This window comes from Benincasa hispida, chromosome 1, assembly GCF_027475165.1.
Source record: "Benincasa hispida cultivar pf3 chromosome 1, pf3_genome.v1.1, whole genome shotgun sequence".
Classification (NCBI taxonomy): Eukaryota; Viridiplantae; Streptophyta; class Magnoliopsida; order Cucurbitales; family Cucurbitaceae; genus Benincasa; species Benincasa hispida.
The window spans coordinates 11,023,166-11,041,849 of NC_143478.1; the positions used below are offsets into that span (position 1 = coordinate 11,023,166).

General features: G+C 35.0%; 2 protein-coding genes across 5 annotated transcripts; one reads left to right on the plus strand and one right to left on the minus strand.

Moving 5' to 3' along the window:
• Positions 1-348: 348 nt before the first annotated feature.
• Positions 349-2,813, plus strand: KCS1 (3-ketoacyl-CoA synthase 1). The gene has a single exon (XM_039022235.2). It carries the CDS (start codon positions 989-991, stop codon positions 2,573-2,575), a length of 1,587 nt encoding a protein of 528 aa, XP_038878163.1. The 5' UTR covers positions 349-988; the 3' UTR covers positions 2,576-2,813.
• Positions 2,814-13,222: 10,409 nt separating this feature from the next.
• LIF2 (RNA-binding (RRM/RBD/RNP motifs) family protein) lies at positions 13,223-18,261 on the minus strand. 4 transcript variants are annotated; one of them, XM_039047591.2, is made up of 9 exons: positions 17,909-18,261; positions 16,699-17,160; positions 16,488-16,604; positions 16,213-16,353; positions 15,948-16,124; positions 14,582-14,789; positions 13,972-14,147; positions 13,715-13,800; positions 13,223-13,625 (listed from the first exon to the last, which is right to left on the minus strand). In XM_039047591.2, the coding sequence occupies exons 2-9, from the start codon at positions 17,098-17,100 to the stop codon at positions 13,484-13,486; spliced, it is 1,449 nt and encodes a 482-aa protein (XP_038903519.1). In that variant the 5' UTR covers positions 17,101-17,160; positions 17,909-18,261; the 3' UTR covers positions 13,223-13,483. The 4 variants fall into 4 exon arrangements, with proteins under 4 accessions (XP_038903519.1, XP_038903503.1, XP_090173766.1 ...); XM_039047575.2 differs by having other exon boundaries at positions 16,485-16,604; positions 17,909-18,235; XM_090317640.1 differs by having other exon boundaries at positions 17,661-18,096.
• Positions 18,262-18,684: the final 423 nt, after the last annotated feature.

An 18,684-nucleotide genomic window follows, 5' to 3' on the forward strand; every position in this document is an offset into this window, starting at 1 on the left:
CAGTATTTCGAATTTATAAGAAAGGAAGGAGAGGAGAGCCATAACAATCGTTGGTTTGATTGTTTGTAATTAGAGGAATCTGCCCTCCCTCCACCCTATACCCAAAAAGGGAAGCTTGGGCTCTGTCCTTTCTCTGTTTTAAGTCACTGTGAAAGGATAAACAAAACCCAAAAGAAGCAACGTGTTTTATTATAGTCTATGGTCCCAACTTGTTTCAGACATGCACAGTAGCCCTATGACATCAACTGATAGTAATGGCATCCTTCCAAAACAAACTTCAATTTTCAATAAAGTTAACATAAAAATGCTTCAAAAGAAAAAAAAAAAGTGATAAGAGTAACATTTAGGACTAAAAAAGGCTGAAGCATTGACAAATTATTCATTCATATCTGCAAAGAAGAAGAAAAAAAGCTAGATGGAAGAACTGATTCGGGGATGGAATTCTGTTTAGTATGGAGGTAGATATTTATCCAATTTCAAATAAGGCTGCCTAGCTATCCAGAAGAGTAAAAAAGATATACAAATAAATATCTAACTACCTATCTCAAAACCACTACAATTTGAAAATGATTTCTCCATTAATTAAGTTTCTTATTAGAAAGGTCTTTCTCTCCAACTTACTTGCAGAGGTGTGTGGTTGTTGAGCTATCTCACCACTCTTGGAACTACTCCCATTTATTTTAGAAACACGCCCTCTCCTTCCTTCTTTCCTTTCACCCTTCTTCTATTCTTTATATCCATTCTTGCTTGGTGCTGCCAAGTGCCAAACCCTCTTTACCTCTCTGTCTCTCTCTTTCTCTCTCTGTGTCTCCTATGACCCAACCAGCTGGAAGTTTGAGAGGGTGAAAGTCTTTGCCTTCATTAATTTCTGCCTCTCTTCTTCTCTGAATTGACTTATACAAAAGCTGGTGAATATTTTTCTTCAAGAAGGGTGAGATTTGAGAGAGTTCTGCACAAAGCCTATCACAGAGAAATTAGTATATTATATATGGAGAGCATTGAGATGGAGACAGGGAGATTAACAGCAGAAATGGAGCTCAAGGACTCCTCCTCCATCCTCACTAGAATCCGGCAACGCTTGCCGGACTTTCTACAGTCAGTCAAGCTCCAATATGTCAAATTAGGATATGGGTATTCAAGCAACTCTGCCACTACTCTTATGTTCCTCGTCATTTTGCCTCTGTTTATTTCCATCGCTATTCAGCTTTCCGGTTTCAAACTCTTCCGGGTGTCTGAGTTACTGCCGACCACAAGATTTCAATATGGGATTGATGCAACTACGGCCATAGCCGGTTTGCTATCGATACTTCTCCTTGGCCTCTACTGTTCCAAGCCATCCACGCCGGTTTATCTGGTGGAGTTTGCCTGTCATAAACCAGCGGATGTAAGGAAGATGACGGTGGACAGCTTCCTGGAGATGAGTGCAGAGAGCGGTGCCTTCCAAGAGGATGCCCTTAAGTTTATGTCGAAAGTAGCAAAACGAGCCGGTCTTGGCGACGAAACCTACTTGTCGAGAGGAATTACTTCTCGGCCGCCGAATTTGTGTCTTGACGAAGCACGCTTCGAAGCGGAGACTGTAATGTTCGGCGCACTCGATGCTCTGTTCGAGAAAACCGGCTTGGACCCGAGCGAAATAGGAATTCTAATCGTCAATTGCAGCTTATTCAACCCCGTACCATCGCTGTCCGCCATGATAGTGAACCATTACAAGCTTCGAACCGACATTAAAGCCTACAATCTCAGTGGAATGGGGTGCAGCGCAAGCCCTATCTCGATTACGCTCACGAAGGACCTTCTCAATGCAAACCCTAACACGTACGCTGTCGTTGTGAGCACCGAAAGTATAACCCTAAATTGGTACTTCGGTAACGACCGTTCGATGCTGATCAGCAATTGTCTGTTTCGGATGGGAGGAGCCGCCGTGCTGTTATCGAACAAGCACAGCGATCGATCCCGGTCAAAATACGAGTTGATTCACACGATTCGGACTCACAAAGGAGCTGACGACGAAAGTTATAATTGCGTTTATCAGAAAGAGGACGAGGAAGGGAAAGTTGGGGTTTCACTCGCGCGCGAATTAATGGCGGTTGCAAGTGAAACATTAAAGACCAACATTACGACTCTAGGTCCTTTGGTACTGCCATTTTCAGAGCAATTCGCCTTCATAGTCTCTATGTTGAAAAAGAAAGTACTGAAAGCAAAGGTGAAACCCTGCGTACCAGATTTTAAGCTCGCATTCGAGCATTTCTGCATCCATGCCGGCGGAAGAGCGGTGCTGGACGCTCTGCAGAAGAACCTCCAACTGAGTGATTGGCACATGGAACCCTCGAGGATGACACTCTACCGATTTGGGAACACATCGAGTAGCTCCTTGTGGTATGAATTAGCATATGCAGAAGCAAAGAATCGGGTCACGAAAGGCCACCGTATCTGGCAGGTGGCATTCGGAGCCGGATTCAAGTGTAACAGCACAGTTTGGAAGGCGCTGAGAGAAATTCCGGCGACCGAGTGCGACCGAGTTAACCCATGGATCGACTCAATTGAAAACTTTCCGGTCAAGGTTCCTGTTGGCTAATAATCATAGCGTCTAAAATGCAGAGTTTTCCATCAACAAATCCACGTGGGACATTAGAACGGATGTGGGTCCTCTCATTTAAAGAGAAAAAAAAAAATTGAAGTTTACTTATTATTTTATTTCCATTTTTTTAATCAGTTTATTTATCTCTCTTTCGGCTAAAAAGAAAAACGTGAAGAAAGTATGTGAATACTTTAAAAATGGTGGAAAATCAAATATTTTAGGTTATTGTATTTTCGCATTATGGGTTGATTTCAATTTTGCGATTTTGTTCATAACCATTCGAACTTTTGACTTTAAAGAAAATAGTGTGTGTTAATTAACGTTAACTAAGTTCACATTTGGTTCAATTCATTTATCATTTAAACATTTTATTTAATTCAAACCCTTTAGGTAGGTCACCTAATAGTTTATATGTGAAAAAGATGAAAACTATTCTATTTAAATAAAGTATGAAAATTCAAGTAGTTATCAAATCCAACTTTAAAATATATTTTGATTTTAATGAGAGAAACTAACAAAGATTTTTCAGATAATTTAAAAACTTGAAAATTAAAATGAAAATTTTGAAATGATAAAAATATGATTGAGACGACACTCAAAATGTATAGTATATTACTTTGTGTTTTTCAATTATATCCAGATCCTCCAAAAATGTTGCATCCAAAGTGACTATAAGTTGATCTGGCTTACATATTTATCGAAGAATTTCTTACAATTCTGCACACCAAACACAAACTTCCAAATTCTAACATATTAACTTCATACTTTATAATTCAATCTAGTGTCTCAAACACGTCTAATACATTTGCACATTTCATTTCGTTTCAATATAACTTCAACAAATATGACGTCCAGTAGTTTTGTATTATTGTAAGTGTACTTAGTTCTTTTTTCAAATTAAAAAAAAAAATGGTAATCAATTTGAATGGTCTCACTTGACTAGATTTATGACATCTCAAGTTGAATAACTTATAATCCATGTGTGGAAAATTATAGGACCTCATATTTATAAGATATACATATACTATTATTTTACATACAAACTCCAACTCTCATTTTTCTCTTTATTCTCCTTGAATCTAAATCTTTCTCACCTTAAAGGTTATTGAATTGACCAATCAAAATAAACTTTTGATATATTTGGGTTTTTTTCTTCTTTTGAAAGATCGATATATTTAGTCAAATTATTTTTTATAAATACACTTTTTTTTTCAATCAATCTTCACAAGTAATACACAGAGTGCATTCATCTCTATGCACTCCCTTCAATTATAAAGAGAAAAAAATTAGAAGGAAAAAAAGTTTGTCATGTGATAAGATGCACTACAAGTATTTTTGTTATTGCAAACTAAACATTATCTTCTAATTTTGTAAGAATTAAAACCTTTCTAACCAATTTGTGTGTATTTTAGTAAAATTCGGAAAGAGAAAACTAGTTTTGTTTGGTTGTACTTATCTTTGGGGGAAATTAAAAGGATATTGTACTTTTAGAAACTATTTAGGAAAATATTGTTGTTTTCAAACTCTTTGTAAAAATATAGTTGTTTTTTTTTTTTAAATAAGTCGATGGTTGAAAAGTCGACCTAGATAGGTCGAATTTTGAACCCTCAACCTTCCTTTTTTTTTTAGGAAAATATTGTTGTTTTCAAATGGATTCTGTCATCTCAGCAAGTCTGACTAAATAACGAGCTAATGAATCTCCTTCTTTTTGCCACTGAACTTCCCAATCAAATTCGAGAGCGAGATTATGAGAGATAGCGAGAGTTTGAGAGAGCGAGAGTTTGAGTGAGAGCGAGATTTGAGCATGAGCGTGATTGAGAGCGAGAGCGAGATTTTGATAGAAAGCAATAATACCATACAAATTTCCCCTTTTTTTTCTTTTTAATTATTACACATTCCACCTTCTTCTTTCTAATCCTTTCTTTTTTTTTTTAATTTTCTATTTTATAAGAAAAATTCTAAAAATATTTATTATTTTATTTAAACTCTAAAAAGAATAAATTAAAAAAATAATAACTCATAAAAATAAAAAAAATATAAATTAAATATCTCATTTATAGAAAAATAATTACAAAAATCAATATGTCCCACAAGGCGGACGTCGTCGATTTCGAGCTGGTTGTCGTCGTCGACTTCGAACTTGAGGTTGCTCGGGTTCTTCTTGATGTTGCTCTGGTACCTTTGCAGGCGCTTCATAATATAATATTCATTATGCTCTCCACGACTCCGACCATGTCCATACACGTATGAAGACGAAAGACCAGCCTCTGAGTCATAATGTCCTGAACCAAATGTTGACATGATCATCATCGGACTAACATAATCAGTTTGACTCTGCGTCTGCATCATAGGGGGTAACTCTTCCACATTATGTGCAACCTCATCAAACTCATCCTCTTCTCGAACAGGTCCTCTATGTCTAGGAGCTGGTGGAGGAACAATAGGTATATCGTATATATAATGAATTTTCTCCATATAGCTTTGGTTGTCACTACATATAGCAAGAACCTGGTTCGGATCATTCGCAACCTCACAGAGTCTACTGTTGTTCGATCTCTGTGAATTATAAAATAATTAGACAATATTTAAAATACATTTAAATTAAAAAAAATTAAATAATATTTATTCATTTACCAAAGGACCCACAGTTGCTCTCGGACGAGTGACGTAGCGTCTTGTGATATTATTATACCAATGAATATATTCTAGAGTGACATCTGTGTCAAACTGTTCAAGAGAAACCCCCACTGCAATAAACCTTGCACGATAGTGCCATCGCACTACCAAATGTGCAACTTTTTCAGACCAATCTCCAGTCCTTAGGTCAATATCATGCAATACGGGTTCAGTATTATAAAGTGATGGGATATCCTGCTGAAAACCGAATTATCTCATCACCCTGTCAGGAAGATGCGACTCACCAATGTGAAAACATATGAGAGGACTCATCGTCCGCCATATATTTTGACCATTCGTATAAATATTAGGCAAAGTATGCACAATAATTTTGTATGGCTCCCAAATAACCTGAAACACAAAATATTATATTAGAGAATATTAAAGACAAATACAATAAAAATGTGAATAAAATAATCAATTAGGTTTAGTGTAATGTACCTGTTCAAGTTGAAGCAGATCAAGCATGTATCTACACTGGTTGACTACATGTGTGGCTGTCCTAGTCACACAAAATTTATCTCCACCTAAATTTTTAAATTGATAATTTAGAATTTAAATTAACTAGATCAGTGATATAAAAATTAAATTGAATTAAAACAACATGCCGAGAACCGTAGGCTCGTCCAACTAACTGAGCGTCATTAACATGATGTAGCTGTGGAGCCATTGTTGGAAATCGCTCCCAAGCCCATAGTTGCAAAAGTATGAGAGGCCAAGCTATCTCTCGAACCTCAGGTCTTGTTGCTTTGCATAGTTGTCTATACAACCATGCCAAGCATGCTCCACCCCATGAATACCGTCCCGCATCATGGAGGTTAACTAACAGTGGCAGGAACATCAAGTGAACAAAATGACTTGATTTATCTGAAAACAGACTTTCACCCATCATTTGTAGTATATATGCTCGCGCATATCTTATAACGGTTTCCTCGTCTGCATCATCTGTGAGCTCACGAAATTGTGTTCTTAACCATATTAAACTTAACCTCGATCCTTTAATCTTGTCGCCAGGTGGGGTCGCACCAAGGTACAGTTGACAAACTTCTAACCAGTCATCGTACATCACTCTGGTGATCGACTCACCGTCAACAGGTAACCCCAACAACACTTCTATGTCTTGTAGAGTGATAGTGCACTCTCCAACAGACATATGGAATGTATGCGTCTTGGGCCTCTATCTCTCGACCAAGGCTGTGATCAGATGCCAGTCCAACTGAATAAATCCTAATATGGCAACCCCATAGAATCCAGATGTGCGCAGTAGCGGTAGTATTCGAGGGTGGAGCGGGATATTGTGCTGGAGAACTGCCTCTCGATGTCTGCAAGATATTTCTCCAGTAGTACGATCTCGCCATACAACATATGATCGATGAATGGACTAGTCGTACAAAACATCTGGATCAACAGGCCCTGGGTTTAAAACCATGATCTGAAAAAAAAAATATTAAAATTGACTATAATTGAATAGTAGAGAAAAGTGTGAGAGTAAAGAATAATGTAAAACTTTATTGATTAGAATAAAAAAAATTGAATATACAATAGATTATTATAAAAAAATTGAATATACAATAAATTAGAATAAAAAAAATTGAATATACAATAAATTATAATAAAAAAATTGAATATACAATAAATTATAATAAAAAAATTGAATATACAATACATTATAATTAAAAAATTGAATATACACTAAAATGAATATATAATAACAAAATTATTTATTTTTCAATCCCTAACTATCTGGAGCCCGTCTTAGTAACGAAGGACACTTCCTTCGATTATGTCCTAACTGATTACAAAATCCACATCATTGTCGAGTGGCTAGTTCTGTCCAATCCATCTCGTTGTGATAACGTGAACTTTTCGGTCTACCAAGTTTTCTCAATAACGATGGATCAGGATGTAAGACGGGCATATTAGGGTGCGTGATCCAGTAATCTTCATGCGATACAGGTTGAAATTGAGGAGAGTAACATTCAGCATACGTTGACAATTTGTAGTAGCCCTCAATAAAATCTTCGTAGTTCATGTTAAAATGTGAGCAAACGACCATAAAATGCGAGCATGGAATGTCGAATGCTTGCCACTTATTACATGAATAGTACCGCTCGGACCTGTCTAGCCTCAATATTTGAACGTTTCCTCCTTTGGCATTGAAACTATGACGTCCGGTCTTCACATGAAACACACCATCATACCGATCGTATGATTGTACTTCATGTTTACTAGATCGTGCAGCCCATTTATTTATTTTGTCGTGTGCATACCTGGATTTTTACTCCACTTAATATTATAAAATATGTTTGAAATAAATTATTAATAATATATATATATATATATAATATTACCGGGTGTATTTATCTTGACGCTCCAATGCATCCCTTATTTCTTCTCTTCTTTTCTCGAAATAGTTCACGTATTTGAAGAATGTTATCTGAGCAAGAGCATTTATAGGCAACATTCGAGCTCCTTTGAGGACTCCATTTATGCACTCTGATAGATTTTTCGTCATCCGCCCATATCTGAATTCTCCATCATGTGCTTGAGTCCATTGCTCTAAACTAATGTTGTCAAAAAAACTCAGACAGCTCCGATTTATTCCTTTGATATCTTCAATTGCTTTGTTGAACTTTCGAATTTGAAACTGACACCCGGCACGATAAACATAATTTTTCAATGAATTAAATTTATACTTTTTATTGAAGTTGCTGACGATATGTCGTAAGCAGAAACGATGGTGACATTTCGGTCCCGTCCAACCATTTGCTGGGTTGTTCACTGCTGCAATTATACCAGCATGTCGATCTGAAATTAAACACACCTCTTCGTGTGTTACAATTTCTCTCAGGTGTTTCAGGAACCATCCCCATGAGTCTGTGGACTCTTCATCAGCTACGGCAAATGCAAGTAGAAGTAGATGGCCGTTCGAGTCAACTGATGTAGCAATCAACAGTTTTCCTCTATATTTGTCGTACAAGTGTGTACCATCTATCTGAATGATCGGCCGACATTTATTAAAAGCTTCTATACAAGGACCAAATGCCCAAAATACAGAAGTTAGGATAACATGGCCTTCAGTAAGCGTTTCTTTAACTCTCCACTCTACTCGTGTTCCAGGATTGGTCTGCTTAACCATATATAACCACCTAGGCAACAATTTGTAAGACTCATCCCAATCACCGAACACTTTAGCCAACGCTTTTCTTTTTCCCTCCCATACCCTATGGTAAGGAACATGATATCCAAACTTTGATTTAATGTCGGACTGCAGTTGTGCCACACTGATAGATGGTTTTTCTCTTACGGCGTCACAGAACTCCAGTGCAATCATTGATGAATCCAATTGCACGTGACTTTGACTTAGTTCTGAATAAAAACATGTATGCTGCTCATCATACTTAGTGATCTCGAACAAGCCATGCGATTTTTTCTTTATTGCACGAAGTCTCCACTTGCAACCTTCCTCCCACTTCTTACACCGAATTGTCCAAATCATCGGTGTAGATTCAACAACCTCGTATGGTGCGTGACACTTTATAGCAAAATATTTGACCGCGTGTTGTAGCATTTCCTTGTCTTGACAAATCATTCCTTTATACAATTGCATATTGTCAACGTCCACAGGAGCTACAATTGGGTCATGTTCCCGAATGCTATCCAATACATTCATATCCAAATCATTGAATGTATCTGAAAGCATCTCATGTTCACGACCATCGAAATCCAACTCTTCAAATTCGTCATCCGTTTCTGTTCTGAAGTCTCTGTACAGGTTGTTAGCCGCCATATCTTCATTATCACATGGCGATGCAACTGACTCCGGATCAGGATCGATACATTGAGTTGGATCTTCAAACTGGTTAAATGATGTATCAGGATCCACCCCTATCATATTTACATTTACATACAAATGCACTACATTTGGCACTGGCATTGCCATTGAGAACATCAAGTTCATAGCTTGTGCATTCGAAATAGGGAATGACATATATCTTATTGATCTGGTTCTAGATTAGGATGTCTATATATTATTTCTATCTGATTTGCTCCCATATCTACACTAAGTAACATCCCAATCATTTGAATGAATTGTTTAAATACAATTCCACTGTTCACATTTATGGTAAAACTCCCACTTGGTGGTTGGTCATACTCAACTCCATCAATACCATCAATCATATTACCATTTGTAAACAACAAAAATCCCAAGCATTTGCCTGCCATTTTCTAAAAAAAAAAAAAAGACAAACATCAATTTTTTGTATTATACTTTTTATAAGAAGTATATTAAAAAATATTAAATTTTTTAGTTTATAAACATAAACTTTTTAAGTTTTATGAACATCAACTTTTTAAACATAACAATAAATTAAACTTTTTATAACTATTTTTAAACATAGCAATAAATTAAACTTTTTATAACTATTTTTAAAAATAACAACAAATTAAACTTTTCAAATTAAAATGAGGTAAACTTTTTAAAACTATTTTTTCAAATTTAATACAAAATAAAAAATTAAATTAAATTAAACTTTTTCAAACTATTTTAAACTATATTTTCAAAGTTAATACTAGAAAATATCAACTTATCACAATAAACATAACAACAATAATTTTCATATGAATAAACTAAAATTTTCAAACTATATTAAACTTTTGAAACTATACTAAACTTGTTAACTATCACAATAATTTTGTATTAAACTATAAATATCAACTTCTTAAACATAACAATAAACTAAACATTTTAACACTATAAACATCAAAGTTAATACTAAAGAAATCAAATATCATATGAATAAACTAAAATTTTCAAACTATATTAAACTTTTGAAACTATACTAAACTTGTTAACTATCACAATAATTTTGTATTAAACTATAAATATCAACTTCTTAAACATAACAATAAACTAAACATTTTAACACTATAAACATCAAAGTTAATACTAAATAAATCAAATATCATAAGAATAAACTAAACTTTTCAAATATCATAAGTTCAACTCACAGATTCGACGGTAGTTCTCTTTTTTCCTTCAAAGTGACAACGTTCGCCCTTTTTTCCTGTTATTTGTTATCTGACAACAATTACAAAAAATTAAAAAAAAAACTAGAATCTATAAAAAAATAATAATATAAGAACAAAAATAAAATTTATAATTATTCTTAAAAAATAAAAATTTAGTAGAGTAACGAACCAGTATAGTTGTGTGAGAATAATTTGTATTAAACGAAATACAAGAAGAGAAATGGAAATGGAAATGGGAGGAGAGGAAGATGATTTCAAAGGCTAATTTTCGAAGGCTGAGGGGGCAGTGAGCTATGAAGGGGCAGTGGCAAATCAAGGGGAGAGGAGTGAGCAAAATCAAGGGCAGTGAGTCTTCAAAAATTATCGAGGGAGTGATTGAGGAAAAATGAAGAGGATGGTGGTTTAAAAGGATGTAGGTCGAGTGTTGAACACTCGACCCACGGGTTTAAGGTGGTTGAAAAGGCATTAAGGCTATGGCAGAGGGGCATGAATGCATTAATGAATGCATGGAATCGGATAACGTCAATGCATGCAGGGAATGCAGGGAATCAGAGCAGGGGCAGCTTGGTGATATATATGCACTTTTTCAGACTTATGGAAAGTAAATAAAGTGAAGACGATTTCCATGTGGCAGACCACGTCAGCTGACTGGTTGGTCGTTTAATCCATGTGGCAGACTCAATCTCGCTCTCTCCTACAGTTTCGCTTTCAATCTCGCTCTCTCCTACAATCTCGCTTTCAATCTCGCTCTCTCCTACAATCTAGCTTTCCATCTCGCTCTCTCCTACAATCTCGCTTTCAATCTCGTTCTCTCTTACAATCTGCTTCACCCACTTATCTTCCTTGTCAAGGGTTGAAGTTTCGACTTATGTATGCTAGAACTTCAACCTTCGACAACCTAATATACAAAATTAGCGAGATTCCCTTCGAGATTCCCTTCAAGGGCGAGATCCTCATCACAAAATTAGCGAGATTTCCCTTTCCTTGTTGAGGGTTGAAGTTTCGACTTATGTATGTCGAAACTTCAACCCTCGACAACCCTAATTTACGTATTGTTTTCATGTTTTTCTTTGTTTGTCGAGTTCTCAACGTTCGACCTCTACATTAGTCGAATCCTCAACCCTCGACTTCTAGCCTCGAAATCCCAAAACAACAATATTTCTCTAATAAGTTTTGAGAACAACAATATTAATATTAAAAGTCCCTTATCTTTGTGCCCAATAAAAATTTATTATGTGATAAAAATTTTTCTTTTAAAAACTGAATTATTTTGATTTTTAGATTAAAAAAGAGAAATGTATGATTAAGTGTAAAGACCGCACCAAATCATTACGAATAAGAATTAATTCATCTTCCTAACTATTGAGGAAATTAAAAGTTGTGCAACGTTTTCATAAAAGATCTAAAAACCATATAGCTTGCCTATAATTTTTATTGATGGGAAGGTCTTCACATATGATTAATCTTCCCTCAATAATTTAGTCAAATTATTTAATTGCTACATTTAAATCTCTCTATGACTATTGTTGAATACACTCTCTTGAACTCCGTTTATATTAATAGCTCAATCGCCCATCTTTTATCTTTGTAAAAATAAACCTTTCCAAAAAAAAAAAAAAAAAACTTTTTGTGCGACTCTAATATTTACGAATACAATTCAACATGATTTTATAGTTTGTTTTAAATAATCGATTTTCTTTGTCTTGTAATCTTATCTAAGAACTTTTTTAGAATTCGAGCAAAGACGAATGTGATACCTTCAACATTTTTGTAGTTTGTATTAATATCAAATTTAAAGTTTTAAATAAAAACAAACCTCTACCAAATACCTAAATAGAGTGTGGTGTCTTTAACTATGTCTAGTTGTGGGACTAACTCAATAAAGTGGTTACAATCAAGGACACTCCTATTAAAAATGACAACTACCCATTGAATGTGGTCTATTGAAATGAGCTCAAACCAATTATAAAAGCATTTCCAATTGCATTTCAATTGGTTAAAATTATTTTTTGTCACAAAACATATCTACACCTCTTAAGATTATTTTTTTAATTATTAAAAATATATTTTAAATTAATTTTAAAAATGATAAAAGTAATTTAAAATTACACCTGACCTAATTAAATAAGGTGGAGATTACATAATCATGAATATTCTAAAAGTGGAAATAGAAAAACATTTGTCAAATACCATTCATTGTAAGCACTTATTGCTAAGCTAACCCAAAAATAGAAGGAAAAATATTATATTTAAATACCATACTATTTTAATAAATTCACTTCAATATAAAATATTAACTTCAAAACATATTTTTGAAAGTGATTTTGTTATGGTCAAAATTACTTTTATGAATCTTTCAATATTACTCTAAAATATAAAATGGTACGAAAATTGTTTTAAAACATGTAAAACTAAATATAAAATTGATTTTACCAATATGATACAACTCAACTAACATAAGAGTTTATACTATCAACTTCGAAATCTGATATTCGATCCCCCACCTCACATATTATTAAAAAATAATAATTAATTAATTAAATTAATTAAATTAATTATGTACAATTAAAATCACTTCCAAAGAGACAAAAGGCAAGGCTGATGCTCTTAGACCAGGCTAAAACACTAAAGTAGTGATCTACAAGCAAATTCATACCATAGTCTTTTCTTTATCCTCTCAATCTCTCTTCCATTTGGGCTAAATGTCAGCATCTCACAAAAATTTAGGAATATTTAAGCTCACTCTTGCACAGGCAAGAAATATAACCAAACCAATCAAACTAAAAACAATAGAGAGGGAAAATGAGCAGAAAGCATCTGCTTAGCAAAAGAAAGATGAACAAAAATGAAGTTATTCTTTACCAGTGATTACACAAGATTTCCACCTTGAAAAGAACACCAAGAAGAATGGGAGAGAGAATAGAAGATTTAAAATTTGAGCAGAACTTTTTTAACTGCATTGCTTTGGTACACATAATTTCTTTGTTTAACTCTAAACTAATAAGAATTGCCACAAAAGCAAATCATCCTCCCATTTATCCTGAAAAGGGATCTCAATGCAATCTGTTTCTCAGTCATTCAAAACCTCTCAGTTCTCTCTTATGTTCAATTTCTTTTACATTCTTTTTCTGAGTGGGGGATTTTGTTATTTCCTGTGATTTAGCCTAATGACACCATTGTCTTCAGTTCTCACCATTAATAGGGTCGATACCTTCTCCCACGGTTGACTTCATCACCACTGCTACTACCTCCTGAACGACCCGTTGGTCCACCTGACCCATTGTTCCTTTCACTTCTTCGAGATCGAGAAGGTGGCATTGGTACTCCAGGTTGCTGACTGCACTCACGAGTGACAACACATACAATTTACTATCTTATATAATTATATAAAAATGGACTTCGAGTCAAGTAAGAATGATATCTTACAATACATAACCAATTCGACCATCTGGTAAAACCATTGGTACCATCTGCATTCCCGCTGGCATTGGCCCCCTACCATAAATCACTGGCTGTTCATAGAAGAAAATCCAGATTAATGTGGAGGGAAAATCTCCTTTCATTTCTTTTCTTTTCACTTTGGGAGATACACCTAGCTGAGATGTTGCAGAGGAATTTTGACCTCTAAATAACTTTTTTTTTTATTATTAGAGCCTTAAAGGTAAGAAAGAAGAAAAATGTACCTGATGAAAGCCAGCAGTAACACCATACCCACCTAGGGAACCATATGGATTTCCGCCATAACCACCGTATCCACCATGAAGAAGATGGTTGGGATGACTTCCAGACATATAAGAATAGGCCCCATCTGATTTTTTATCACTTTGAGGCTTTGCAAGGACAACCTCCAAAAGTTGGCCTGCAGATTAAAATCTCTGAATATTATACTTTGGGTTGAAAGAAAAAGGTTCAAACAAATCATTTCTGGATCCCTTTTATTGTCTTTTTTTTTTTTCTTTATAAAACACTGTTAAATACAACAGACCTATTTAGACAACTTGACTACTGCTGATTCGTCCTACTTTATTTTTAAATGTTGAGAATATGTAATAAATGAAATTCCATACATAAGTTGAACAGATCGTTCATTTCAGTAAAATAGAGATAAAACACTGCAACGAGCTGTCAGAAAAAGGGCGGCTCACTGTGTAGCCTAATTTGATAATGGAACCACGCATCAACCAACAGAAATAAAAGCCAAAATATGTTTAACATTTTTTTGTAAAGAAAAGGGAATATGATTGTGCAATTTGAGATTTCAAATGTAAATCTCTGAGGATATAAAAACAAAACCTTCAATTTCATATTTCTCTGTCTCTTTAACAGCCTTCAATGCACTTGACCTCTCAGCATAATGGATGAAGGCAAAATCTCGTTTACTACTCCCAGCTTTGCCAGGTGGCATATTCACTTTTGTCACTTCCCCATGTTGCTGAAACAGTTCTTTCAATTGCTCAGTAGAGGTATTCTCAGGTATGTTTTTCACATAAAGAGCCTTCACCTGCAATCCATAATGTTGTAGACCTATAATAACTTACTAGCACAAACAAATAAGAAATCAGGCAGTCAATGCCAAAACAAAACAAGTCTTTAAAGCTTTCACCGATGCAATGTAGTACTCAAACTATCATGTGCTTTTAAATATCTTCCTGTAAGTTTGGAAACTAATTTGTATTTCAAATTATAATTCGATTCCTCAAGTACATCTCAATACACAGTCATAAAGAGAATTGATGACAATCAATTTAAAGGTTACAGAGCAATTGGAAACATTATGCTCTACTTCAATGGGTCAATATTGAGTTCATTTCTCACATGTTCACCAAGGAGATGCACTAAATGTTGTTACCTAGAGAGAGGTTTTCCAAAAGACAACCTAAAAATTTAATATCAGTCATTCATGCACTATATCTTGTTACCTCATAGTTAGTTAGATAGTTGTTATAATTATTTATAAAAATTTAATATCTGTCATTCATGCACTATCAATTGTTACCTCGTAGTTAGTTAGATGGTTGCTATAATTATTTATAAAAATCCAGCTTTGATTGAGAAAAATGAAAGAATGTACAAGAACATATAAGTATTAGTATTTCATCTTCAGCTTAGTCTTATTTCTATGTTCCTATAAGTTGTTGAACAAAGGAGAACCAAAAGCCTTATTTTTAAGCTTTCCTTTCTTTGCTTCATTTAACTATAGCATGTGGGTAGACTAATGGTTTGTTAAAAATGATAGTTAGAGTTTGCTGAAGTCTGTCAGTAGCCAACTAGAAGATTACTGGGGTGCAGCAGACTACTCTGTGGGGGGTTTTGTAATGAGCTTGGCTCAAAGAGGAATTTAGGCAATTAGGTTCTTCAAAATCACCAAGATGATCATCTTTCTACCCACATTTCCTTGCTCAATGTCCAGTTGGTCAACCAATATAATTTTGTGGCCCTGATATCTTGTATCTGGTTGCCTTGTTTAGTAATTGAAATTGAAGAAACAAACCACCACGACATACGACTTTTCTCTGCTCAATAACAGTGTTTCAGTTTACACTTTTAACCTTAGTACCACTTTTTTCAACAAAATTCCAGTTGATAAGAAATTTCAAGGTAATTGAAAAATGCCATGCAGATCCCATATAATTTTCTCCAGTTATGATAACTTGATTACCTGAGCAGCAGCAGAGTTATCAGGCATACTTTTTGGATCAGCCCAACTAACAGTTGGGGAATTTCCATCTAGCTTAAAATTTGCACTTGACATTTTCTGCCTTGAATAATCAGCACAGGCATTGTTATAATACAGAACAAATGCAAATCCACGATTTCGGCTTGGGTTCTGAGGATCCTGCAATAGGTTATACAGAAGAAAGAACATAAAGCCTCAATAACTACTAATTTCTAGAGAAGGAGGATGTATAAATTTGCAACTCCACCTTAATAAGCTCAATGTTTTCAACTCCAGGGCCAATTCCTTCTATAAGTGCCTTAAACTCATCATCTGTCCAACTTTTTGGGACATTACCAATAAATAGTCTGTGTTTAGAATCAGACAGAGAACATCTTATCGTTTTACCCTGTAGTATGAAGGACGAACTAAAATCAATTTTAAATTTGTCGATGATGGATATCTGAAAAAGAGTAGCTTTGATGCTTTTGAAACATAATAAAGCAATAAGAACATCCAAGTCTTAAGGAGTCCCACAACTACCTTGACTTCTTTACCATGCAAATCCTCTATAGCCTTTTGTGCTGCCTCTTTGGTTCTAAACGATATAAAAGCATAACCTTTGCTTTCACCAGAATCTCTGTCTTTTATTATCCTTATCTGCAAAACAATTGTATTACAGAAAGTGCTTCTAAAATAAAAGGCCCAAAGAAAGAACGAAAGAGCATGAGAGAGAATAGACAACACTGCGGACCTCAAATATTTCTCCTAGTGATTCACACAAATCTCTCAAATCTTCTTCTAAAACATCACGTGAAAGCCCGCCAATAAAAACTTCAGATCCATGAGGAGGAAGGGCAAGAAGCTCAGCATGCTTCTCTAGATCATCTTCATCTAATAAAGAAGCAGACTTTTCTCTATTTTCTATAGACTCTATGGATATGCTATTTCTACCATCTCCTGAAAATCTATCTTCTGTATCGGTCCCAACTTGAGGCTCTTCACCTACTTCTTCAACATCCTCTTCCGGATGTTCACCAGCTCTCCTATCTACTCCATCCTCATCTACATGTTCTTCTACATCATCATCCATCTCTTCCATGTAATTGTCCTCTTCAAGATCCACCCGCTCCTCGACTTCTGAACCATCTGCCATGACTGCTTTACGTCGCAGATAGTGTCATTCAACAAACAAATTTGATAAGCACAAAATCACCTGTAATATATTAAAAACATTTAAGTTATGAATATGGGTATGAAGGTATCAGTAACTAGTAAAAGGAAAATGGGGGAAAAAATAATCAGAGTGAAAACATAGAAGTAACATTATTAGGAGTCCAATTTAGTTTTTATGTATAAGAATCAGAAAATTTAAGATTTTTTTAAAGTAAATTCCATACCACTTTCTCTATGAGGATGAAATTCTACAAACTAAAACGAAGGGGCTGAGGAGAGGAATTATGATGCCTGTCCACAGAATTACAAAATAAAATCCATCGGCACATAAGCCTAACTCATGTCCCGTCAACTAGTGTGCTTCGTTTCAAAGACATCCAATCCCAATACTCGAAATCAATAAAACATGGCCCCCAATATGCAAATCGTATAAACAGAATACAACGAGAGGGAAACACCATAGTTTTCCAATAAACGAGTCCCAGAATCAAATGGCAACAGACAAAGCGAGAAGCAATGGAGATTGCAAAAACCCATTACCCTTTTGAAAAACACGCACCCAAATGGGAGTGGTATGAGACCTAAACACAAATTAGCAGGATAAATCTCGCCAACATGCACATTGAGAGGCAGCTAAAGAAACCAAAAACCGGAAAAGAACACATCACTATAAGCAATTCGATCAATAGCACATCTGGACACCTTAAGGGACTGAAAAGTGAAGAACCCAGATAATGAAATGGGGAAAAAGGCGAAGAAATCACAGTGAGAGCCTTGGACGGCCATACCAGTGAAGTGGAGAATTGTGGAGGTAGAAGAATTGGAATCTGGGTACGGTTGTAAGCGAATCCTGTTTTCTGTATCTGGGTTGGTTTCCTTTTTTCCCTTACGAACCTCAGAGAAAAGGGGAGCATCAGAGCTGCGTTAAATATCTTAGGATGAGTTCTTTCGATTCGGGCCTTTGTGTGCAGAAGACGAAGCCTCTCTGGGCTTGAAACGACGAGGGCTTCAAGGCGGATGGGCTAAACTGGAAGCCGAATCTTTCATCTATTTAAACGCCGTCGTTTTCTTTCCCCGGGCATATTTTCTTTCTTCTCTGTTCCCGGATTTGTGCCGCAAAATGTCCAAAAAGCCCTTTTATGGCAAAAATAGCGATTCGATTATTTGTTTTTAATTTTCTTTCCAAATGCGTGTCAATTGCAAGTATGCTATGAACTTTGTTGGAGAAAAATATTTATTGTTATTGTGAATGTAATATCGTAGATATAACTTATTTATGTACAACAAATCTGTAGATTATTCAATCCTATAATCTTTTTTTTATTAATTTTTACCTTATAATATATACTCTACCATACCTTATAAATAGGATAATAAGGTGTCTTTGTAGAGGACACAATAATTGTGTTCAATATTAATTTTCTACTTATTCTCTTCTATTTTTCTCTCTTGTCCCGCTTTTGTTGTTGTTTTGTTGTTCATGTTTTTCTTATTTCATCACATATTATCAGCACGAGTCTCTAATACTTGGAATATTTTGTTGAGATTATAGTTGATTCATTGG